The sequence below is a fragment of the Aythya fuligula genome, chromosome 2 (genome assembly GCF_009819795.1).
Source record: "Aythya fuligula isolate bAytFul2 chromosome 2, bAytFul2.pri, whole genome shotgun sequence".
Classification (NCBI taxonomy): Eukaryota; Metazoa; Chordata; class Aves; order Anseriformes; family Anatidae; genus Aythya; species Aythya fuligula.
In genome coordinates this window covers 136,298,379-136,324,482 of record NC_045560.1, presented here as the reverse complement: position 1 = coordinate 136,324,482, position 26,104 = coordinate 136,298,379, and the positions used below count along the sequence as shown (strand labels likewise).

At 42.7% G+C, this 26,104-nt stretch overlaps 1 protein-coding gene across 1 annotated transcript in view; it reads right to left on the bottom strand.

The window, feature by feature from the left end:
• The window catches only part of CPQ (carboxypeptidase Q), a 154,814-nt gene extending 133,109 nt beyond the window's left edge, over positions 1-21,705 (bottom strand). The window contains exons 1-2 of the mRNA XM_032181425.1: positions 21,658-21,705; positions 2,090-2,549 (exon numbers count right to left, since the gene is read on the bottom strand). Coding sequence (XP_032037316.1) covers positions 2,090-2,516 — 427 coding nt within the window. The 5' untranslated portion in view covers positions 2,517-2,549; positions 21,658-21,705. The remainder of the gene's footprint in view (positions 1-2,089; positions 2,550-21,657) is intronic.
• Positions 21,706-26,104: the final 4,399 nt, after the last annotated feature.

Here is a 26,104-nt window from a genome sequence, read left to right as displayed (position 1 = left end):
TGCAGCTCTGATGGGTGCCTGCTCCCCTGGGCACCAATGGCCAGATCTGACAGCTAACCCTCGGCCTTTTCAGCATCCCTCTGGCACAGCTCGGCCCTGCAGCAGCGCATCTCCGCGCTCAGATCCTGTGCAGCAACAGCAGCGCAAAGCCAGGACAGGCCGCGTTAAACATCTTGTATCGAGTTGCATTATTTTGATTACAGGGTGACTCACATTCCCACAGCTTCTTGGCTAAAACAAGAGAAACCAGCGCTGATGATATTCCCTGACTGAGGGAAATGGTTCAAATATTTCATAATGCAATTCAGAGCAGCTGCCTAGCCCTTTTTCTCAGGAACAGGGCAGGGTGACAACCGCTGGTCAGAGCAGAAGGCATGGACCTGGGAACAAATTCCTCAGAAGCGATGAAGTGGCCACTTTAGAAGTCAAAGCACACAGATTTTAGTCTGTGTTTGGTATGAGTGTGAGCTGTAGGAGCCTTCTGAGCAGCACACATCCCGGGTCTCTGCCCGGGCCTTTCCGTCCAGCTCGGCAGGAGGAGTGAGAGCCAAGAGCTCACTGGGGACTGGCAACCTTGCGTGCCCTCCTCCTGCACCAAAACCTGTCACAGCTCGGCCAGAGCAGGATGAGACCAGAAGAAATCTCAACAGCCACAAACAGAAAGGTAGACGGTATGTAAAAGGGAAGTAATTCAGGCAAGGTGATTCCATCAGGCATGAGGAATGATCCACCACTTGCACAACACCAGAACACCATTTTAATTTCAGCTTCCCTTTTAGGAAGCTTAGAATAGGAGTGGAACGGATGCAAAATAAGCTGTAGATTCAACCTGTGCTGTAAACACTCTCCTGTCAAAGCACCAAGCCTTAGACATATCGTGGGATAGGCAGATACTGTTAAATGTTTTAGTTGGTTTGCATTTTAGCCACATTTACCTCAACCTGCAGAAATACCTCTGACAAAACTTAAAGGAGGAGCTTCTCAGAGCAAGTAAAATTTATTCCAAATATATCTTAAACTTCTCTGGTTTCATTTGCTTTATTTTGAAGGGCTATACATTTTTTCTAAACCAAACAGCTTCTATACATGATTTGTTTCATCTCAGACAGAAGGCTCACTATCAGAAAAACTTATAGTTTCTAACAAAATATGAGCATGATGTTACCTTCTATGTCCTAAACTAAATTTATTTTCTCGTAAAGGAACACGAATGCTATTGAAGCCACCTGGGAATAAGACTATTATTATTTATGCAGAGCAGTCACAGGAGAAGGTTGCCATCCAGCCTCTATGCAGCAATCCTGAGCAGGCCCCTCACTGATATGCACAAAAAGAGAACCTTACAAATTGGTTCGTTAGCAAGCAAGGTAAGATTTTGGGGCTCAAAACACCTGAGTTTTGCTGAGCCCTAAAGATCATTCTTGTTCCTCAAGTAACACGCCATGTGTGATCTACTAAAAGGCAGCAGGTTGCCTTTTGTACTTTCTGCAGCAGGTGCCAAAGATGTCTCCATACGACAGAGAATGGAAAGAAAGAGGGAGGAGGTGTGGGGAAGGAAAGGACAAACAGATTCCGATCGCCACACTTAGCAAGGGGCTCGCACTTCCCAAGCTCAGCATGAGATTCTCCTCCTCTTCCTGCTGTCTTGTTTGCTGCCAGAGCTGAGTGCTGAGCTTGGCAGGGCAGAGCGTGGCAAGAAGAGCAGAAATCACTCGTCAGCTCAGCACCCCACGGAGAGAGGGACTTTCTCTGGCCAAAAAGAAAAAGAAGGGCCAGAGAAGCCCAGATCACAAAACGAACTGCCCACCCTCCTCAGCAGAGGAGCAGAGTGTTTGTGAGCAAGGCTCAGCAGCATTACAGGTTATAGATCTAATGGAGGGTTCAGGAATCAGCTGGAATTTTACAGTTCAGCCAAACCGAACACAACCAAACTGCATCATTCACAACCATGTCAGACATCAAAATCCCAGAAAATCAGCATCTTGTCTTACAGATCTATTATAGCTGGAAGAACACTTCAGTTTGTTAGGGGTATGATGCAGTTTGGTGTTAAAAAGCAAGCGATACTTAATTCCAAATGAAACATCACCTTCTGGAGGAGTGGCAACACTGCTCCCAAGTCCCAGAACAGCGATGCTGTGGTTCCTCGGTTCCAGCATCACGGCAAACTCTTCCCCTCTTTCCCAGTGAGGCACTTTCACGGGCTCCAGGTGCACATTTTCCAGCCCGTCTTTCTGCAGGGCACTGAACATATACTGGATAGCTGCATCTAGATTTTTCGAGCCGCTGAGTCGAGGTCCTACGGTATCAGCAAAAACTGCTAACCTTTCGTAGGATCTGTTCTGTGCTTTCCCGTGAACAGCAAGATCAATAATAGCTTTAGCAGTATCAGAATAGCCGGCTATCTCATTTTTAATATCTTCAAATGTTCTTGGGTGACTGCCATCTCCGCGCAGAGACTTGCCAGCATATTGTGGTAATAAACTCATGAAAAATATTAAGGATAGGTATTTCATTTTTTTTCCCCTCTTTTCTTTTCCGCAGATGGCCTGTTGGAAGAGAGAAAAAGAATATTAAAAAACACACGCACACACACAAAAAAAATCACACAGTTATCAGCAATATTCTTTTCTTGTTACTTGGATTGGCAGACAAAGCAAAATGAAAAGAAATCGGTTTATCATGAAAACGCTTTGATCAGAACTGGCAGGAAAGCAGAATCGAATAGAGAACACAATTATTGAAAGCAAATGAGAAAGATACTTAGACAACTGGACACAACCTTTGTTGTGGTCTTCAGAAATGCCTGTGGAATGCAGCATCTCTTTAAATAATCATAGCCTCCCCTGAATAAAAACCCAGCACTGCTTCCATCTGACAGGAGCCCTGTGAGTCCCTTCTGCTGGAAGCAGGATTTGCCAGAAGTGCTGAACTGGATGTCTTCGCACAAAACATCTGGACAAAACCATTCCTTAAACCATTCATGAATAAAACGCCTTCTTAATCTCTATCGTCACACTCAGGAAAGCACTTTCTCTTGTTCTAGAAAGACGTCAAAGGAATTTAGGCCCAGTGCTCCCCCTGAAGAAAGTATTCACTTCTCCAGTGCAGAAATAATTATGAGAGAAATAAAATTTCTTATTAGCTGGTGTATCTCTTCAGGACTGATGCCAGCAGCACTGTAGAGAGGTGCAAAGCCAGAGGCATTGATTCCGTGCTGAATACCAAAAGTAAGCTGTGTTAACTTTATAGTGTATCCATTTTATCATTAAAAGTTTTCATTTTTAAGATTTTTTTTTTTTTTTTTTTAATTTTCAATCCTCTAAAAATAAGATGGTTTATCTGCACTTCATCTGTAGTAACTGAACTGAGAAAGAAGCCTCTGGATCAGCTGGAGTAGCTGCAAAGCTCTTTTACAACACTCAAAGCATGTCCATCCAAACCCAAACCATAAAGGTCTTTACTGATATACACACAAGGAAATGCAATTGTCTCATTTTCCTTTGAATTTACATCAGGCTGAAATCTGCACGTTAAACGTTAGTCTTTAACACTAAACACCTAAAACCAAACCCTAAGAAATAAGGCCCTTCAATCAGTCCTATCCCTGCAGCTACCAAGAAACTTAAAAAATAGTGACTGGTGACAGCCAGGGAAGTGACAACTACGAGTAGGCAGAGAAGATTTTCTTTCCTATTTGCATTCAGTTAGTATTTCTGGAGAGTTATACCCTTCGTTTTATAAACACTGACCCGAGGACTTATGCTAATATACTCAACTTGTGGTTGTGGTTCTTGATGTTGCAGGCATCCAGTACAAAAGCAGGGTGCAGGCTGTGAGCGTGTAAGCATATATCCATGTATTTGCACATATTATATCCACATAGGATATTGTCACACGTTGTACCAAGAAAACTGGTCTTTATTTCCAGAGCAGTCCACGCAGTGGGAGCTTTAAGGGAGAGCATCGCTTCCCAGCCGTTTCACAGAGCAGGCAAATTTCACAAATAACTTTGTAAATCAAAGCATCAGAAAGGAGCAGAGCGTTTGTCCCGTTTGACCCCCGCAAAACACCGATTGCAAGATATTCTTGAATCAGCTCCCACTACCAAAAGCCACAGACAAGCCAGCGGCCAAGCCACTGCTTGAGAGAGCAGAAATGTGCACACCAGCTTCGTACCCCAGGGAGAGCACACCACAATTGTGCCCAGAGCCTCTGCAAGCTCTGCTCTGAATGATCTAAGCTAAGAAACTACCTCTCTGCCTATGGTTGTTAAAATGAAACACAAATAGCTGAACTGGGTTGCTCAAGAAGTTTATTCTGGGCCATTTTCCAGCGTTTGCTATAAATAAATGAATAAAAAGAAGCCTTTGAAACAATGAAATGACCTCAACATACAATGAATTCTGACATCGCAGCTAATACATGTCGTGTCCCATTTCCTCCCATCCTCTCTTAGTTTCAGTGTATTTACATTTCCACCTAGAAATCTTTGTCTTGGTCTAAGTTTTAGGAGCTACTCCTTTGTCTTCCCCTCTTTCCAGAAAAGTTATGAGATAAACAAGAATCTAGGAAACGCAGATGTAAGTTTGGTAGTTTGTACAGTTTCCACTTCCGATTTTTTTCTCATTTTTTGTATTCACCTTGTTCTTCTGAAGAAGCTTCACCTTCACAGTGACAGAACATGCTAGGAGAACCTGAGCTATCAACCACAGTGAAGAGTCCAGTTGGTAGCAGTCCCTACATACTGCTATGATAAACCACATGTAACTTTAAAGCATAACGTCTGGAAAGTGAGGGAAGTACCACACAACTGCGGGATGGTGACACTGTGAAAGACTCTTGGAGGCCATCAAGTCCACCAAACCCAAAGAGTTGGTATCCATCGCAGTGAACTAGATCATCTCCATGACCCTGACAGGATGATAGCTCTGCACCTGCACCCCAAGAAACAGGGCAGACCCACCAAGTATAAATTCATAAGGTACCATCTTAACTACCAGCTGGCACAATACGACAAGTCTGTAGAATTAAAACAGAGAAAGAAGAAAAAGATTAAACCACACTTCCAGGATTCATTGGAATCCTGGAAATTGACGGAAGCAAAATAAAATAAAATACAAATGTACACAAGACTTTTGAAGCCACCAGGCCTTTCATAGGCCTTTATGGAACTTTTCACAAAAAACAAGTTACAATAATAGTAAGAGCAATATAAGAGTATTAAGCTATTCTCCTGAACTAGTCAAATGTCTCCTAAACTTGAGATGAAGGCAGGAAAAGATTCTTCATGGTGAAGTGCTGTTTTCCTAAAGGAACAGAAATTACGAGGGTGGTGAGGCCCTGGCACAGGCTGCCCAGAGAAGTTGTGGATGCCCCATCCCTGGAGGTGCTCAAGGCCAGGCTGGATGGGGCTTTGGGCAACCTGGGCTGGTGGGAGGTGTCCCTGCCCATGGCAGGGGGGTGGAATTAGATGATCTTTAAGGTCCCTTCCAACCCAAACCATCTTGTGGTTCTCTGAAGTCACCTGCAATCTTACCCATGAACAATAAAGCACAGATCTCCTCCCTCACTGTGAGAAGACAGGGCAAAAGTCTTACACCAGCAGGAGCAGAAGGCTCCGGGGCTATCTCAGGACACTGACAGAGAACTGTAAAAAGCCTGTGACAGTCTGAGTTACTGCCTATTTGTGGTCACACTACACAGAGAGAGCATTGGTGTATTTTTATTGCTAAGCTCTGTACTTTCCCCATGCTCCTTCCCTTTGGACCAGTTAATTACATGCTCGCAGACATCCTCTGCAAGAGACATCAGTAATTTTCTCAGGGTGACCATGCTCCTTCCCTGATTTTTGCCAGACTCATCATCCACAAAGAAATAAGCAAGATAATCTGATTTTTGCCGAAAGACAAAACCTTGCTGAGTAGAGTAAGACAACAATTTTGTAGAATTAGTTTCAAAAATTTTAAATTTGGGCTTTTGTTTGTTTAAGGGTCTGAAAATCTACTAGACAATGCTGATAAACTTAAGCTGTTAAATGGAGATCACTGGGGGATTTTTTAATTGGCATTTAAAACCTCAAAGAGCCCCGAGCTACCAACTTCATGCACTTTTTTTTTTTCAATGGAGAAATGAAAACATGGTTATCACATTCTCCTTAACTAAGAAACGTTTCCTTTGCTCTTCCCGGCCTCGTTCAAAACCAGCAGCATCCTCACTCCAAAGGCTGCCCCAAAGGAGCTGCATTTAAGAGCTGCTCTTCTTCCAGGAATTCTCCTCTTGGACAGCAATATAGGAATCGCTCCACTGCTAATTCGGAGAGAGAACAGCTCATCTTGTCGTCTCGGTCTCTGCAGCATCAAGTTTGTCACCCCTGCGAGTCAGCTGGGAAAAGAGCACTGTTTTTTGTACATTTCACTAGCAAACGAACATCACCATGCCAGCCAAACTCAACATATAAATAAATAAATAATCTATTAGGACAGGCTCAATTTTTTGATGCATTTAATCATTGATTGAATGTCTTCAGTAAAACTTTAAAGTAAAGTGAGATAGGAGGGAAACATTTTCAGGAAGTACTGTCCTTTCTTGCAGTCCTATTAATGCAACGCATTCCGTGGGTCTTTAGTGCAAAACAAGCATTTTCTAAAGTAGGGTTAAGCATCTGGGATTCCCCTTTCCCTTCCAGCAGGCAAGGATGCTCAACAGAGTGTTCCTGTTAAGCTTCCTCTACTTTATTTCCCTGACCTTGCAAACCCTGCAAGCATGGCAAGGAAACACAAGGGTCCCGTTCCAGCCATGCCCACAGTTTTGTTAGGGTCTGCTAAAAAGTGAAGCTCTCAAGGAGGCGTGAAACCTACAGCTCCCACCTTTCACTCCTTGAGATGGACTTCAGATTGCTGGCATGTGAAGCAAAACTGGGAGCCACCACTGCTCTTGCTGCCATTTTGAGCAGAACTGAGAGTCGTTCGCTTATTAGGCACTGCAGGTTGATGAAAGGTAAAAAGGTTTCATTTCTTTTAGCTTCAGGTGGAATGGATAGTGGGCATCCAGACATGGCAGTACCTGGAACCCATATGCAGATTTGTTCTGAATATAGTCTGAGTACAGAGAGAATTCTCTCTGCAAAATCCTAATCAAAAAAATAGGGGAAAAAAGCAAAAGACAATGAGAAAAAGTTGGGAAGCCTTTCAGTGAGAAAGCCCAGAGCAAGGAAGATTTACCCTCAGTGGAGGAGGACCCACTTAGTGAGCACTTAAAACAACTTGGACATCTGTAAATCCATAGGGCCTGATGGGCTGCACCCCCGGTGCTGAGAGCTGGCAGATGTCACTGCAAGGCCACCCTCAGCTGTCTTTGAAAGGTCTTGTCAGCCCTACCTCCAAGAAATAAGATGTGGCCAAGCACAGGCCAGCCAATCCCTGGCAAGGTGAGGGGAGCAGATCCTCCTGGAAACCATTTCCAAACAGATGAAGGACAAGAAGGTGACTGGGAATAGTCATCAGAACCTCACCAAGGGGAAACCATGCTTAATTGTCCCGATTCTGGGACAAAATGACTGGCCTGGTAGATGAGAGAGGAGCAGCAGATTATCTTGACATCAGTAATGCTTTTGTCACAGTCTCCCATAAGATCCTCGACAGGAAGCTGAAAAAGTATAGGCTGACCTTGCTTAAGTCGGTGGGTTTGGAGTACATGAGTTCAAGGCTCTTTCAGCCTAAATCTGTGATTCAGAGCATGAGATGAGCCCATAAACACAAGCTGAAAGGACTGAAATATCAGGGGGGAAAGGTTAGAGAAGTAAAAAAGAAATAAAAGGCAGGAATTAAGTGTTTTACAGCTCCAATGAGTAGTATGAGAGAATAAAATGTACAGCATAATGTTTCCTTCTTTGTGCAGACAGCGTAACAGATGCATTTACCAGAAGCTAAGTAGCTACTTTAAAGATGCTCCCACCTATTGACTGATCCATTTGTCCACAGCAAACTGCTGTCTTTGATGTTAAGGGGCAGGATCATTGGAATCTTCATCTTTTGTGGTTTTCTTCTTATATAAAAGAGCTTTAGCGCAACTGATCTGTAAACAGACTACCTACCTTACCTCCATTATCATCATTGTAATACAAATTACTTAAACGTAACAGATAGAAAAGCACAAAAAGGATAAAAAAATAAATATCTCAGCTGAGAACTCCATCTCCAGCAACCAGATAACTGAAAGAGGGGCAGAGGGAACAGATAAAAGGATAAACAAAGCTAGAGCAATGCTTCTGCTCCACTGGGGCATAGTTTTCCCCAAATCCCAGTTGAAAATACAGACAAAAGGATACAGAGAGTTCACAAGAATCGTGATTATGGGAAAGGAGGAAAGAAAACATTAAATCGAGGCTATTAACCACTTAGTTTCCCTCTAGAAAATCTGTAAAACCTGCTAAATCTGTGAAGTATCTATCAGTTTCCCAACCGTGTACCATTTGATTTTCCTCCAAGGAATGTAGGAAACCTTGAAAGCACACGGTAGTTTTGATAACATTAGAACAGACTGAGAAGCCCCAGGGTAACAAACTCACATGCTGCACAGCCACGTCTCATGCACTTAACAGCATCTGAAAGGAAGTTTGTTGTGACAGCCGTGGAGTCGGATGGCTGGAAGGCTAGGTGGACTTGCAAAGTGAGGAGGAGATTTCTGCCTAAAAATAAAGTCCCTGAGTTCTTCCATCACTTAGGAAGACAGAGGAAAAAAAAAAAAAAAAAAAAAAAAAGGCTTTATGATCTTGAAGAGTGAAGCAGGAAAGCGGACGTTCCTCAAAGATTGCTCTTCCAGAATTGTCAAGACTCCTCATCTGGGAGCACATTTTATTCACAAATTAGTAAGAAAATCTTGGCTTAGGGAACAGACAAAGTTCCCTTTTTTATTACTAAGTCCTTAAAGCCAGCCTTTTTACACCTAAAGCTAAAGAAAGAAAGAATATAACACAATATGGATACAAGACTTTGAAAACATTGCCAAATTTTATTATACTTGACCGTGAAGTCCACAGAGAACACCAAATGGTGAGCTGTTTTACCTCTGCTAACTCCAGAAGAACTATCCAGATTTACTATGACTCAAGATGCATCCTGAAATCCTTGATAAGCATGGCCTAGTTGTGCATGACCATGTATGACCAACTAGTGATACTGACGTCCGTGAATAGGAAATAAAACAATAGGAAATAAAACATTTAAAGAGGTCTATGGATCAAAACAGAGAAAGTCCAAATCTGCTCAGAGACACCACAGATGTAGCTCCCCATCTGGCAAAGGAAAACAGGCAAACCATATTTATACTCTGTGTGGGAAGTCCTCCAGCTTATTATAGGAAGGAAGCAGTGAAAGGAACTGCACTTAATTCTTTCTGCACCTCCAAGCCTCAGAATAGCAACAGGTACCTTGATACTCTCAGCAGATGCCGCTAAAATGGAAGAGAGGAACCCCAAAGAGTCACTCCACAAGCCATGTGCAGAGCTCCCTCCCAGCAAAGCTCCAGAAACAATCACTCTGCAACTTCCCTAAGAAGCAGTGGCAGCCAAGACAAAAATTTTAAAAAGGAAAAAAAAAAAAAGAAAGAAATTAGCACAGAACAATGCTTAGGCCATGTAGCAGCTGATGTAATTCTTAATGAGCATTCAAAACACAAACAGTTCACAAAAGGGAGAACATTATCTTTTCAGAGGCAAAAGACAAGAATTCAGTGGGATTTTGAGCTGAGAATAACTGAATAGAGCAGAAGCATACAATGAAAGCAAGACAGCAAGGAAGCAACAATAAAGAAGTACACAATGTTGTTCTTACTCCAGTGTATGCCAAAGAATGGAGTCAATGCCAGCTGACAGCATTAAAAGACAATGAGGGGGGCAGATTTTGGACAATTAAATCATAATGTAAGAGAACAGGGATGTAATTAAATTTATCTGGTATTTTGATGCTCAACTTAGGTGACATTTCCTTCAAGCTCGTCAGTATTGTTCTGGTGTAAAAAACAAGAGATGTTGTCTTCAGACACAGAAACACGCACACACACACAAAAAAAGAAGTGCATTCACGCACACCCCTTCCAAGACTAAACCTTAGCGGTCTCTTACTAATTCAGTGAGCCTTTCTTGATTGTGAAGGACCTCTGGACAGACACACATCTTGTATCTTTTCACCAAATTCCTATATAATTGAGACACAAACTTTTTACAGCTGCATGGTGTTCCTTCAGCCCTTGCTACAGGAGAAAAGCACACCCTTTTACCTGAGACAATATAAGCACGGAAATCTTCTCTCACACCCTCTTCTTATTCTCTTATCTAAGATGAGTTAGGCTATGGAAAAGAATGAAGGGACCAAGAGAGAAAAAAGGGGCTATAAATCAGGGGTCAGCAAAGACAAGAATTGCCCGTATGGTCTCATACTTCATTACCTATCACCCAACACCCTAAACCAAGCTTCTTTTTGAAAACACATTCAGCAAAACATCTTCTATGCTTCACTTACTGTTAATTACAGCAATTATCATGCTGAATATTTTCCTTCTGAGTTTTTACTAAAAGACAAGCAGATTGCATCTGGCCAAAAGATGAAACCCATCTTCCTACCAGGACAAAGCCTAAATGAAGAAGGTGAGACCTCTGAGCAACTGAGCAGACTTATCACTGTTTAGCATAAGCTGCTGAAGTTGCTGGGTTGAAGTTGTAACAGGAGCAAAGCGAGTTTTTCTACCAGCAGCCAGCACAGGGCTGTCACCGTCACAGGTTGGTCTGCAACCCCCGTGAAAGCCAAAAGCAATCAAAATGCCAAGTATCTGGCACGTGCAGGCGCCTCTTGGCGCTCCTCCAAGCAGCAGGCAAGCAAAAGGCTGTTCAGTCCCAGGGAACACGTGTGTGCTTCACGTTGCTCCACAGTTTGGCCAGGAAACACAAGTACTTTTGGTGCCTCCTGACAGTTAAATCTGAGTTTTGAGGGTGACTGTCCACTATCAAGGTTGGGGCTTGTCGTTGTTTTTTGCCAAAATGAAGCACCAAAATAGGTAACCTGAGTTATTAGTTATGTAATGGAGTGTAACAGGCCAAGTTTTCTGATGAAGTGACCTGTCTGGCCTTACTGAAAGTTATGTCAGCTGATAATCTCAACTGTATTCATAATATATCACCCTGGATTTGTAAAGTCTTACATTAAACTCTCTGCTTTTCCATATCTGACACAGCATTCCTCTGTGAGTACACACCTACAGAGAATACGAAAAAAAAATATTTTAAGTCAACAAGTTATGCACATTGTAAATGCTTCGAAGAAAAGGACAAAGAAGAGCAACATATTCAAAAGCATGCAACCACTTTAGTTAATTTACTCCATATATCTACAATCTCATTTTACTGATTTAGGTAGAAACACAATATCAAATTTATAAATAAATTCCCAGATTAAAATTATTGCAACTTGTCTGAATATTTTGAAGTTTTTTCATAGTCCTTGTGGTCACAAGAAAAGTTGCATTTTTATAGTATAGTATGGACATTCAGGTGGTTTTGTGAAGCTGATAAATGTGGTGAACATACTGCTAGACTTGCTAAGAAAACTGATATTCTGGTCTTTTGCCTCCTTACTGTGAGATACGTCCACCAAGCCTCCCCTTTCCAGAGCAACAAAGGGCGAGTTTGTAAATACAAGTAACCATAGGAAAGGGGGGCAGCATCAAGAATTGCTCACTACACTTGACAGAAAAATGATTTTTATGATGTACACATTTCTTTGCTCGTATTCAGGGTGGAAAAGGAGATTTATTTCAATGAGGCATGCTATGAAGTATGTCGTTTATGATTTTGTCATGCTCACAAGGGCCTAATACGGGGTGCTGGGATATCTTACTGGAGTCCAACATATCAACATCAGCCATAAATTGCTACAGCTCAGCAGCAATGTACAGCTGGGGCCACCGTGCCAGAGCAGACTGCACTGCAATGTACAAACAAAAGGAAGCTTAACATGTTTAAATGTAAAGAACCAAGGAAAAGAACAGACTGTAAACAAGATAAATATACTTTCCTCCAAGAGCTTGACACAGAGCTGGGGTTTAGCCAATTTTGAGAAACAAGCTGCAAAGCCAGACCTCTTTGTGATGCTGAGGAAAGCTCCAACACCATTTCCCAGCCAAAGCAACTCCCCAGTGCCGCACACGTTTGCCTGCTCTGCTCCGTACAGCTACTATGCACGAGGAGGTTCTGATTCCCGAATCAACTTCTATTTCTCACTGCCGTTGAAGAGACAAAAGTTATTCAACAGTTTTGCTATTGCAGAATCAAAAAAAAAAAGCCAGTTATTAGAGAAGACATCTATCACTGTAAATATTCTTTTACTTTTTTTTAAGTGGCATCCGACAGTCCCAGTTCAGATTGATTGCACAGTGCCAGCCACTGCAGACGCACAGAGATAAGCACGCCATCACAAACTTATAACAGACAGACGAAATGGATAAACGACTGGAGGAGGAGGAACCCCAAAGTGGCATCTCCAAGTTACTCAGTAGCAGCATGAAAGACGTTTCAATTAGCCTGGCCACTCAAGCCCTTTCTGCTGACACCACCAAGAGGAGCTGATCAAAAGCCTGCTGCAGTGAGACATATGGTCGGAGTACAAAGAGTCAACTGGAAATCAAAGTTAAAAAAAAAAAAAAGGAATAAAAGAACATACCATGGAGTAAACACACACTAATTATACAGAGATAACAAGAGTAACAAATGCTGACACAAGTGAGTCTGGGTATGGCGATTCATACTTTTCTGAGTCAAGCAATTCTACTTCCAAAAGTGATTTTTTAAAGATGTATTTAATTTTTTGGGGAGGCAGAGCAAAATATTTCCAAAGGTAAACACTTACAGTATGTAGTATGTTGTTAATAAATAGCCAAAAAGCCTGTTCTCCATTTATTTTTGTTCATGCACTAACACAGCTGGCATGTTTCTCTCCACAATTCTTAGGCAGGGACTCTAAGGATTCACCATGCAGGTGATCTGTGGAAGATCCTACACTGAGCTGTTACAGGTTAGAAAAACTCCTTTAAGTGTTACACATTTTATGCGTGGACAAGATTTTAAGATGGGAAAATACATACCGGGAAGCCTAGCTGTATAAAATTTTCATCTGAAAGCACATCGGTGCAAAATCTGAAGTTAGTTTTGAATATTTATTCTCAAAGATGCTGTGGCTGGAAGCAGCGAGGTGTGTGTTATAGGTCCTCTGATTTTTAATGAGAAAGGCAGGAGCACACTGCTCAGAACCAAGAACCAACTGACACCTGAATGAACACTGATTTCTTAATACCTTTTGATGAATCACCAATCAAAAAAAGGCTGAAATCAGAATAATCTTCTCTCTGAAGTAGCCAAAAGCAACAGCACAAGCCTGAGCAGATGTTCAAAGTGGAATCAAGAGTCTAAAGCTTCTTTTGGAGGACTCTGTGTATTTCTCAGTCCACAGAAGTATCACCAGGAGAAGTAGTCGCATTAGCAATTTATATGTTTAAATCCCAGCCATGTACTCAAATTAAAACATTTCAGTATAGCAGCCCTGCACTAATGGTATCACTTACGATAAACTACATTTGCTGTTTAGTAAGATGCTTACATAACGAATTGTCTCTAAAGCTAAACGCAGAGCATGTGTACAGTAAAGTTTTCAGGTTCATGATCAGCAGCCACTGCCCTTGAGTAGCATTTCTCAAGAGAGCTGAAGGCATTAGTTTTCAGAAATGTTTTGGTTTTTAATTTTCACAGTTTCATCAAAAAGTCTTTAGAAAAAAAGATCAAAAGCATTGTAATATAATATAATATTAGATAATGTTGTTAGGACAAGTAACTCACCAAGCAAAAATAAATGCCTTGCTTTTGCGTAAGTATACATGCAGAGATAACACAGAATGTACACACACAAATACCAACAGGATCTTCAAAAAAAAAAAAAAAAGTACCAATGCCAAAAGATGTTTATGAGCTACACTGGAAAGAGCTTTCCAAAATGGCGAAAAATATTTGTGAGAAGGGAGGTAGTTTAATGAACCATGAAACTGCCTTTTCTCAACACAGTTCGCTTGAGTTCCATGGTATTGGAAAAAGCAAAAGAAATCCATCCTTTAAAATACTCACAGGTTCTTTGTTCTGGCTTTGCTCTAGCTGTCCAACTAGCTGTGGTAGCACTTGTTTGACTCCGATATTTACCACGGTTTTAAATGTGACTATACAAAAGCTGATATTGTACTTGAGCATCATGTGAAGGGAAGGTACTGATCGTAGCAGGCTGGAGCCAACGGGGTATACAGATGTGTCATGGTCTGGCACGCGTTGTGCAGCATCTGGCACACATTGTACAGCATCTGCAACGCTATTACAGACAGGGTGATCAGCCCTCTTCTGCAAATATTATGGTAAGACATCCCTCTGTCTTTACGCTGACATGAGTTTACCGCTGCGCCTGACTAGTAATACTCATGGATCAAATGATGCCAAGGAAAGACAGGACACAAAACAGTGAAAGGTTTCCTTCCAGGCCATGGTGCTGTCAAACTGGGCAGGGTCCCCTCATACTGGGACACCTCTGGCTTTTACCCTACCTGTTAGGCAGCTCTCTGCAAGCACAGCTCTGGGAACGCCACCTTTAAGTGCTCCTAGTCACAAGGCCAACCATTACGGAGACAAAAGCCTGCAGAATCAGCCCACTCAGAGCACTTTGATTGAGTTATAAATGACCAGTGATCTTCAAAACCGCTCATTTGCCTTGTCACACATTGCTTAAAATTCAGAGGCCTTTGTCCACAGCCTGATGAGGGGGACTATTTAACATGGGGGGTCTGGCGTTATTAGTGGGAGGAAAAAAACACAGCCTCTGCCTCCTTCGGCGAATCCAGCTGATGTAAATGTCAGTCCCTTCGTGAGCTAAAACGCAAGTCCCAATTAAAACACAACTGATATTGGAGGATACATAAATTACCGCTCAGAAATCGCTTATATAAATTGTGGTTTAGATTTTACCACACGTATTAGCCTGCAAGCGGGGTCCATCGATCAGGTAGAGCTCACATAAAAGTGAAGTGGCGTTCCATGCAGGACGACAAGCTCACCGCATTTGCCCACGTTTCCACCATTTCCTATTAGGGTCACTCCTCAGGAAGCTCTTCTTTGAAGCCACCTGGAAGCCAGGCTGGGCCCCGTGAAGTGCTTTGGTCAGTGCAGGACGTAGCAGTCTGACAACGCTGACAACTTCCCAGCCAGCCACCAGCACAGGACAAAAGGCAACGCTAATCCCACAGCCCTTACTCCATGCTTACTACAGCCCTACTCATTACATACAAAGTACTTCGGTAGGTGCACGTGGAGAGGAGCAAGGTCAGCAAAAAGCCTGCATTTCTTTAACTTCCTTCCCCGTGTAATTCCTGGATGAAAGCTCTTGCTGCAGTGGAGTTACCTGCTGCTTACCTCCGCCCACGGCTGCGGCGATGCTTGCAGCTCACAGCCCAGCTGTTCCCGCACCACAACCAAAAATGTTTTCCAGGAAAAAAGGCTCCTGGTAGCTGACTCCCATCCTTCCCGTGCTGTAGGGACAGCTGTTAGACAGCATGCTTCACTCTGACAGTTTGGGGAGGGTGTATTAGATGCCTACTCTAGTTATTATTATTTATCCAGCGTGCATCTGTTTTTTTTTTTTTATATACAGTTCACATACTGATAAGCTTGCAACAGTTATTTTTATATCGCATTCTTCAAAGGAACTTTCCCAGGCTCCCACTCCTGTTTGCACGCTACTCAATGGGGCTGCATTCTCTGGGTTGCCCCCTTCTACTTTAAATAAAATTTGTCTGATGCTTTGGATCTATCACCATCGATAACCGATACCTCTTCGAATAAAGCCTAACGCATACATAAACTTCTTTCAGCCTAATAGCTCAAACCATAAAGCAATTTTCACAACTGTTAGAGCACGAACAACATTAGACAGGAGAGTATGACGTGGAAAAAAAAATCAGCATTTCTAGCCCTGCCAAAATTCCCATTCCAGGGAAAGCGTAAAGTCTTGCTCACTTACGAGCACAAAATAACTCATGCTGTTGTGTCAATAGGATTATATTTACTCAAAAGCAATATTCTGGGCCAAAAAAAGAAAAATAGACCTACTTTGAGTAAAGAGAGGACTGCAAATAGAAAAAAACTTTAGAAAAATACCTTTTCCTCTAGGGGAAAAGACTTGCTAATGAGTTTTCAGGTCACCTAGAGCCATGTGTAACAAAAGAAAGACAATTATTTTATCCTGCCCGCATCTTCTTGTCCCAACCAAATCAAGATGTGAGGCTGAAGACACTGCTGCCACCTGCTATAAGCAGGGCAGACTTTTTAAGCTGTTTCAACCTCCACGGTAAGCTGCTCCCTCCAAATTTCTTCCAGCTCAGCTACCTCCTCCTCCATCCCCACCAGATTTCGTAGAGGAACCCAGAGGTGCCCAGCGGTTCTGCAGCAGTCCAAAACTGGACAACCACCCAACACCCCCACATGATCCACCTGCACCAGATGTGTTGGGTTTGGCTATGCCAGGGCTTTTTAGTAATTACAGCTGTGCTGTAACACGAGGTAACACTGCAAGATGTCCCTGAGGGCCTGGGCACCACGGCTTGCTGGAAACACGCATGTCCATCCTCATTTGGTTGAATTTGCTTGAAGAGTGGCCACGGAGAGATCCCTGCTCACCACCACCCTTCCTGCAAGTTTTCTCTTCAGCCCTAACTGCTAAGTCAAACTAAAGCATGAATCAGAGATGTTAGCTGCAGTAGTAATGTGTATTAAAATCACTGTAGACGTATTTTAACATCCTATGGACGCTGCAACGAAGTTTGGATCAGTGGTGGCTTAAGTCCATCGAGGTCAGCACTGCTGTGGCTTTGCCCTCCACACACCTGCACCAGCACCTTGCCCACGTGGCCAGGCAACAAGACGGTTCTGGGAAGCAATCCAGTGAAAAACATCTTGATTCTCTGTCTGCAGAAATTAATCACGAGCACTAGGACCAGTAGGTGATCGCCGAGGAGAAAATGGGGCGTGCTGCTCAAAGGAAGGTTGGTTGGGCTGTGGCAGCGCCTGGATCCTAAAAAGCGTCCTGAAAACTCTGCTCCTTCCACCTCCTCTGGGACTAGGGTGGAAACCCCTGCAGTAACTGCAGCTGAATTTGACAGGGGCAATAACTCAGAGCCTATACACATTTTTTTTCCAGCCTGCTCCTGAGACTTTGTTTTGCTTCTGAACATCCTCTGTAGATTCCTCACCTAACAGCTCTTTCAAGACAACCAAACTGAACAAGTAATTAAAATCAAGTTGACTTCTCCTTCTAGGTATCTCAGAGTGCATCAGCAAGGTAGAAATGGTCTGTTCTGTATATTTTTTTGGCAGTGCTGAATACATTACCTGAGATGAGTAGTACAGCCTTCTGCCTTATCTAGCTGTCATAAGAGGAAGTATTAACAACCCGCTGCACTACATGATCAATCTTATAGAAATTAGTAACTTAAAATTCTTTTTGCTTGCAAAGCAGTAAAGCCTTTCAACAAACTACAACTCCAAGGTGTGTTTTTGCAGCCTGCCGTGGAGGAGCACTCATGTTTTGTATGGGAGAGCACAACTAGAGAGCCCTAGCAGGTGAGCCCTGCAATTCAGAATGGTGAGAAGCAGCAAGACCAGAAATGCAAATCCCAAAACCTGTGGAGAGCAGAAGGGGAAACCATTACAGATAAATCAAATTTATGTTTTGGTTTTCGACAGCTACGGCTTAAAAAGTGCCCGCTCTTCCAACTGAGTCCACTGCCTCAGATCTCACTTCAAGGCCTCGAAAAAAGCACAGTGCTTTCTCAAATGTCTATTGGCACATGCACAATATTACATAAGTCCCTTTTGTGGGGCTACTTGAAACACGGACTTACTTTCGACTCACTTGTCTTATGTAAATTCCCAGTCAAGTGCCTCCTCTGGAAAAAAAAAAAAAAAAAAAAAAAAACTAACACAAAAATTAAAGACACAGGATATCAATATACATGTAACAGATGAAAGCTAGAGAAATTGGGGGAGGGCAGAAGAGTGATCTCATTCCCTTTCATACACAGTGTTCTAGCAGGAAATGTACTGCTGCTATGTTTGAGTAAAAGATCAGACACCATAATGAGCAACTGGAAAAAAAAAAAAAAAAAAAGGAAAATCAAATAGATTAAGAACCAGAACTGTTTACTCACATCAGGCCTAAAATGGCCTTCACGAGGGTAACAACAATTCTCAGTTGCACAATGATAAATCAGTGGGGTCAAGAAACAAGTTTGGGCAAATCCTGAAGTGGTGGCAAATGTCACAAACGTCACTGTTCTGCTGAAGGCAGAATGGTCACTTGGAAAAGTTTAAAGTAAATCTTCCTAGCTGCTTGTATTTCCTATGATGTAAGAAAGGTCTGTGATACATTACCTACGATGCACATGCCCTCACTATAACATATAGGTTCCTGATTTTGCATTCATCTTCAGAGATCAAGAACTGAGAACAATTTGACTAGAATTTTTATTTTCTAAAACAAATTTTGCAGCTTTTAAAGTCATGTTTAAAGATTGCAGATCTCTTACCACACTGCAGTGGGTAGTACAGAGAAACATTTTGACAAAACATACAAACAGCTTCTCGGAGGGATGTTTTAATTCGAATGCCTGTTCATTAGATACTTCAGCTGAATCCCTCCTTGGCAGCTACAGCACCAAAAGGATTTTCACTTTTTTCGCTCACACCCACTGTGGAGAAAATTCTTCAAACAGATCTATGTTAATTAGATTTAAAAGACTCAGAGAAAACATTGCTATTCTTAAGACCCGTACAGAAATAAGAAATCCAAATGAGAATTAAGAAATCCAAATGTCTCAATGCTCTCTGTTAAAAACAAAAAAAACAAAAAAAAAACAAAACAAAAAAAAAAAAAAAAAAAAAACAAAACAAAGAAAAAAAAAACACAACAACAAAAATACTGGTCCATTCTCTCTGTCTCAAGAAGAAATCGTGCCTCTTTTAAAACCAAGGTACCCAAAGCATCATTTTTAAAACTGGAGGCTAACAAGATTAACATTTTTCTCAAGCTGACATACAGTTTTGTCTTCTATTGTAAAACCGAAACAAAAAGGAGTGGGACATTCTCCACAGATTCTGCCTCAGATTCTGACTTAATCGAGAAATTGGCATTTAGGAGATTACAAATCAGAGCTAAAAATTCACTCTTGCCATCAGAGTGAAAAATGTAAGTGACTGGGGGTCAAATGAAGAAAGAGCTTGCATTTATTTCAGTGCTTTGAGATTGTTGTAGACATTTGGTAACAAAAACGTGAAAGATTGCTGCAATGCAGTTTTTGACAGATAATATTTCCTGTCGAGACAGAACAGAAAGAACTGTAGAGCTTCAAGATTGTAATCGTTTTGTACATTTCTACGCACAAAGTACTTTTTTAAGCAAAATATTTCACCCCTGCAGCTGCTATCTCTTAGATGTACTGCCATCCTTCATCTTCATCCTCCCACAACTGAAAAGGCAGGAAGAAATGACATGACAAAGTTTTCACGCTTAAAACAAGAAAGTTTATATGCTACGGCAGACACAGAAAAATGAATCCTGTGAGCATTATGAGTTTGTGCAATTATATCAACAATGAGAGATTAAGTTGCTTCCTTTCCTGATTTGGTGTTAAAGACACGCAGGCATTTGCAAAACCATGTTATAAAACAAATACGAATTTATATGAGCTTTTACTGACAGATGTCTCCCAACACGGGTCAATGCCAGGTTGTCCTTCCTCAGCCTAGATTTGCAATCCGCTCTTATCTGATTTAGTATCTCATTGTTCCGCTGTTCAGAAGAATTATATATATTTTAAACACCAAGAAACAAGATCAGGTAAGACAAAGGCTTAGTATGGATCTGTAAAGCTGCAGCAGCTCTGATCCAAGTTTATCTCTATAAACTACATCAAAAAGACTGAAGTTTGGGTAAAGCAACACCGACAGCAAGGCACAACTCATAGGTGCTATTAAGATAGAGTGGATATGTCTGAAGAAATGAGTCAAAATTTACAAGAAAACAAGAGACTTACAAACTCTCACTGATACGGTAGGTTTTGCAGGGTTTCCTTGGGGACAGAAGCATTGTAGATTTTATTCAAAATAATAATCTAACAGGAAAAAAAAAAGCACCACACAAGACTAGAAGATGTGTTTTTAAGGAGTGATAGTAGGTAAGCATGAGAACGGCTTCGTCCTTGCAGACAAATAACCAAAGCAAAATCAAGGCCAACCTTTGTCATCACAGCTCAAATCTTACAAATGTCTCCAGCTAAGACAGAAAGATACATTCTAGATAAAAACATAGACGTAAGCAGTCCTTCCAATTCCCTCACAGGGAATCTGTTCTACAGTCCCACCAAAGATTGCTTTAGAAGAGAAAACACCCACGCACGCCCCTTTCATCGACAGATTAATGCACTCTCGCAGTGTTTTGATATAAAAAGGAGAGCAGATGTGGAACAGTTTCCAGAAACAGTAAAAATTAATCTAATTTTGAACTGAATGAAAACCAGACAGACAGATTTTTTTAAAACTAAGGCCTAAAAAAAAACATGCAAAAATAGGGATTCCAGGTGCTGGACGAACAGGCCTTTGGGGTGCTCATTTAGTACCTGGAAAAGGCAGGACCCATGAATTCTGCAGCTCGAAGGCAAAAGCAAGTAATCAACAATCAAATACAAATCCAGTGCTTGTATTTTGTACTGTTTCTTCTGTAGTATTTGAAGTAGACTTGCAGCTTGTCAGACACAGCCATGAGATTCAGAAGGCTGCTCCACATCTAATAGCTCCTTAGAAAAATCTCATTCAGCTTGCAGAATTGACAGGTTTTTACATCTCACTTTTCTTTCATATACATAGTAGCCCCATAAAATATGTATACACGTACATAAAATCGTATATACTTATGTAAAACTGCCTCTCTCCTTCTATACTTTCCTCTTTTGCATCAACTTGGGAAAGGTGGTCTTTGAAGACTAAACCCCTGTCAAAACAAACCTAAACGGCACTAGTTACTGACGCTTCCTGCTCAGAAGCACGAAAACCACTTTGCACGCTTGCACTTCTCGGCTGTGATGTGCCAGGACACATAACATCTAATTTACGCCCTCCTTTCCAGCGGCACTGCTGCGGGGGTAGCACCGTGCCCGGCTCTTTGCAGGGGCGCTGACCACGTGTGTACTGCCAGCTACATCTTGGCGTCGATATATATACATATATTTATTTTTTAATTTCCTTTGAGAGGAAGGAGGCGGGAGGGACGTGTTTCTGGCTGTGTGTGTGGAGGCAGGGCTGCCGGCTGCCCCCTCCGCCCCACCGCCCCCCGGCCCGGCAGGGCAGCACCCAAGGGCGCCATGTCGGGGGGGAGCGGGCTGCGGGACAAGATGGCGGCTGCCGCAGAGCGCTGGGGGTGCCCGGGCAGCTTCCCCGAGGGTTGTCCCACGAACCCCCGCCCCGCCCGGCTCCCGGCGAAGAGGAGGAGGAGGAGGAAGAGGAAGAGAAGGAGGGGAGCGGACACGCACCTTCCCTGAGCACGCCGGGCCGGCTGGGGCCACAGGGGGCGGAGGAGGAGGAGCGGCAGCGGGGCGGGGGACTGGGACGGGGTCGGGCAGGGCGTCGGGGAGGAACCCGCTCGGGTCCAGAAATTCCCCGTGCCTGCAGCTTCAGAAGTTTCCTGCTGAGCCCAACGCGGTGTTTACACTGCTGTGCGGGTCTGCGGGTCCGTATCATAGAAGCATTAGGGTTGGAAGAGACCTCCAAGATCACCTGGTCCAACCATCCCCCTGCCACCAATGTCACCACTGAACCGTGTCCCCAAGCACCGCGTCCAACTTCTCCTTCAACACCCCCAGGGACAGGGACTCCACCACCTCCCTGGGCACCCCGTCCCAGTGCCTGGCTGCTCCTTCTGAGCAGAAATGTCTCCTCATTTCCACCCTGAACCTCCCCTGGTGCAATATGAGGCCATTCCCTCTAGTCCTGTCACTAGTTTTCTGAGAGAAGAAGCTGACCCCCAGCTCCCCACACCTTCCTTTCAGGCAGTTGCAGAGAGCAATGAGGTCTCCCCTGAGCCTCCTCTTCCCCAGACTAAACACCCTCAGCTCCCTCAGCCGCTCCTCACAGGACTTGTGCTCCAGACCCCTCACCAGCTTCAGGACAGCTGTAGGATGGCTCCTCGTGCCTGTTGTGTGGCAAAGGGACAAGGCTTTCACACCTCCTACGCGGTGGCAACTGCCTTCTTGGTGGGTATTTGGGAGCATAACAGGATCACGTCGCCTGCTGATGGCTTCCAGCGCTGAGAGCTGCCACTTGTCTTCATGCTGCTGCGAACTGATGTAGGGCCACCACTCTTCACGTTAGGGCCTCATCCACGAGTAACATTGCATTCATTTAAATAAAGGTGTGTTTATGAAAACACTTAAGTAAATGGGTGCAATTTCTTCTGAAGATAAGATCTTAAAATTCAAATATAAGTCTTAATCTGCAAACACTTGAATTTAAGCACTTGATTAGTTCCATTTAAGTCAATGGGACTACCCAAGTGCTTACAGGTAAGTGTTTTTAGGATCAAAGCCCTTGGTATGTTTCCAGAAAGCTGCTTTAGCAGGAAGATGGTGAAGAATTTCCCTCTAATGTTCAACACGGAGTTCTAGTATTCATAATTTTTCTCCCTATGTGAAAAGGCTGTAATACTAGGAAGTTTCACCAGTGTGCACCTTACTGGGGGATTTGGAAGAGACATTATTATAAGAAATGGCTGTCCCTGCTAGCTTGTCTCTTCCACCCATTTATTTGAGGTGAGTCACTTGTGCTTTTCAGTGGACAATCTAGATAATACATTTTTTTGCTGCACTGGCTGTGTCCTCTTCTACGTAGATCACAGAGGGCTCCAGTGGGATGCAGTAATACGTTCCACTCAAACTGCCACAGTCCTTGAGAGTCCTGCTCCACTGAGGGTGGCAAAATAACTGTTTAAAGGAAACTGTTACACATATAAATTATTATTAGAGATCTGCCTGTCCTTCTGTCTCTTCCCTGTGGGTTATGTATATTCTTTACATACCCTGCCTTGCAGGCTGTAAGCATCAGTGTCAGGGACTTTGTAAAGAGATTATACACAGTGAACGAGTAGTTATAAATGAGTTGCTCTAAATCCTGCAAGAAAATATCCCACCTGTCCTCAGAGGCTGGGAGCTGCCACCACAACTTCTGAAACTTAACTACCGATGTATGGATTTTCTTTTTGCTTCCAATGAGAGACGGAACATAGGACAGATCTGCATGAAGGAGCTCACATAAAAATGTGCTTGTATTTGAATTTAGAATCTGGGTTGACTCCTGAGAGTGATTCCTTCTCTCTCTGTTTACCCCCTTTTTGATTAAATTACTTCCCAAACCTGGCTTCCAATTATTTTTTCCTGAATTAGCTTCCTTTATTAATGCTTCTCCAGCCAAGGATTTAGAAGAATGAGTGATGATAATGAGCCATCTTTTTTCCCTGTCATCAAATAGTCAGATGGATGGAGAAATCTTGCCATGGCTGTCACTGATCCCAGATCAGAAGGAAAAAAAACACACTGCTCATGTCTGCTGCTGTCTTTGCTTGTGAAGCAGTAAATAAGAGCACGTAAAGAGAGGTAATAACACAACCTAGAACTCCACCCCACTCCTCTTCAGCCAGGAACATGCACAAATCTGTTTATGGGTTTGAAACACATCAATACCCACTTAGCCTCGGGAAAGGTATTTTCATCACACCCATCCCTTACATTATTTTCTCATATTTTGCATTATTCACTAAATGCATAATTTTGTTTTCCTCCACTTAGCAGCTATAGGACTTTCAGATTACTGTTCTTCCCTCCTAGGGATTGTAATTGCAAATCAGGGAGAGGCTGGAGCTGAGGAGACCTGCATTAATTTTCCCAGACTTTAAAAGCTACACTGGGCAAAACCGTAGCCCCCACCCCGCTCCTGAAATCTCCAAATCACCCATGTGATCCATCCTGCATAAATTTGAACTGATTTAGACAATTCACGTGCTTGAAGTCACCCATATGGGTGTATCCTTACAGGGCTGCTATGATGACACTGGTGGGACCAGTGTCAGAAGAAAGAACTTAATATTCAAGAAAGGGATTGTGTATATATGAATGTCAAAAATAATCAGGATTATCTGATTGCAACTTTGTGCTTCAGGGAATAAGCCAGCATCTAACTCCTAGAAAGGGGAATGAAACCAAATGTGAGGAAGGATGACGCTTCTTACTGCTGGATTTTTTCACCTTCTACTCCACAGTATATGAAGCAACTGGTGCAGTCTGCTGTTAGGCACAGGATACTGGCTGAAAATATCTCGAATCTCTTCTCAAATGACAGTTGCTTGCTACTGTGCTTCTCCCCACATGGGATCGGCATGATGTTATTTCTCTGTGCTTTGTTTTTCCAGTCTGTTTAGGCTGCATATTTTCTGGAGCAAGGGCTGCTTCCGTGGCATTCCAAACTTCACTGAAGTCTCTACGTTGTGACTATATTAAAATAATATGAAGAAATCACCAGCATATTCACATACTAATTATTATGTAAAGTGGGGGGGTGGGAAGAGAGGAAAGTATGAGATTCCTTTGAAAAGCTGCCAGCGCAGGTACAAACACAAAAGGTGTTTGAAGTGGGAGCACACTGTATCAGCCTGAAGGAATTACCAATATACCAGCTCCCTGTGTTCATAAGCGTGCTCTCTACTTTCATTTTATGACATTTGCTTACTTTGTTGAAGTATTTTCCATTTTTTGACACTCTCCCAAAAGTCTCCTCTAGGTCCACATCGTATTTCAGTACCACGAGAAGATGTTTTGTTCATTTAAAGTGTTTTTTTTTTTTTTTTTTTTTTTGTTTGGTTTTCTTTTTTGCTTTCCACTGTAGGCAGATAACTATGGACTGCTAATTAATGCAAACTTCACCTTTTATTTCCTTTTCTTTTTCGTTTAAAGGAGCTGAAAAGAAATATTCTCAAGTTCCCAAGAAGTGCTGTTTTTCAGTTCTGCCTAGAAAAAAAAGTGTTCAAGCTTAACCCTGACTTGTTGACTTGTATGTCTTTCTACACAGGTAGCCTTGCAGCAAATGAATACATCCTATTAGTGCATATAATGGAGAAAAAGGTAGGGACACTATTAAAAAAAAAAACAAAACAAAAACAAAACAAAACAAAAAAAAAAACACCTTCTGGCATCTATCTTTTTACACAAGATTTCTTCATTTTTCTAGCTTTTCTGCTGCTGTGTTGGAGACTTTTTTCATGTATTGGGAAGATCAGCAGAGAGCAGAACACCTGAAGGCAGTGGGTTGGTAGGGCATGCTTGCCTGGGAGACATCCCAGCTGAGCATGTGCTATACAGGTTTACTGTCACAAGTTGGCATTAGCTGCCCCAAGTTTCTATGCATTCTCATACTAATTTGATTTACAAGCCAACAAAATCCAGCCTCTCTTCCTGAAATTTCCTCTCTGAACAACACAAGGCAACACTTAGCTAACAGCAACATGCCACTGTGTGCATCCTCCAAGGACGGAGCAAAGCTGCCAGCTGCAAGCCTTGGGTTCTTACCCAGTGTGCAGCAAACCCTTGCAGTGGGGGCACGCAGCACCTCGAAGAAGCAGCAATGAACACACATGCTCCAGGGACATAAAAATATCAGTTCTGGCAGCAAAACCTGCTAGTAAGATACGGCCTGGCAACGTGAGTTCACCTCTAGATTACCAGAAGACTATTTACAGTGATAGTCTGTTTGCCATACTACAGAAAGTTTTTTGTTAAGCTCTGAATGAACGTGTTCCCATTTGAATCTCCTTCTAACCTGGGTGACTTGTGCTGCCACTGATGCAGGGCAAGGGCACCTAGTGTAAAACCACAGATTCAAGGAGCCTGCTCTGTCCGTTCCTGTGGATCTCCAGTCTTTAGGTAGTAGTTGGGC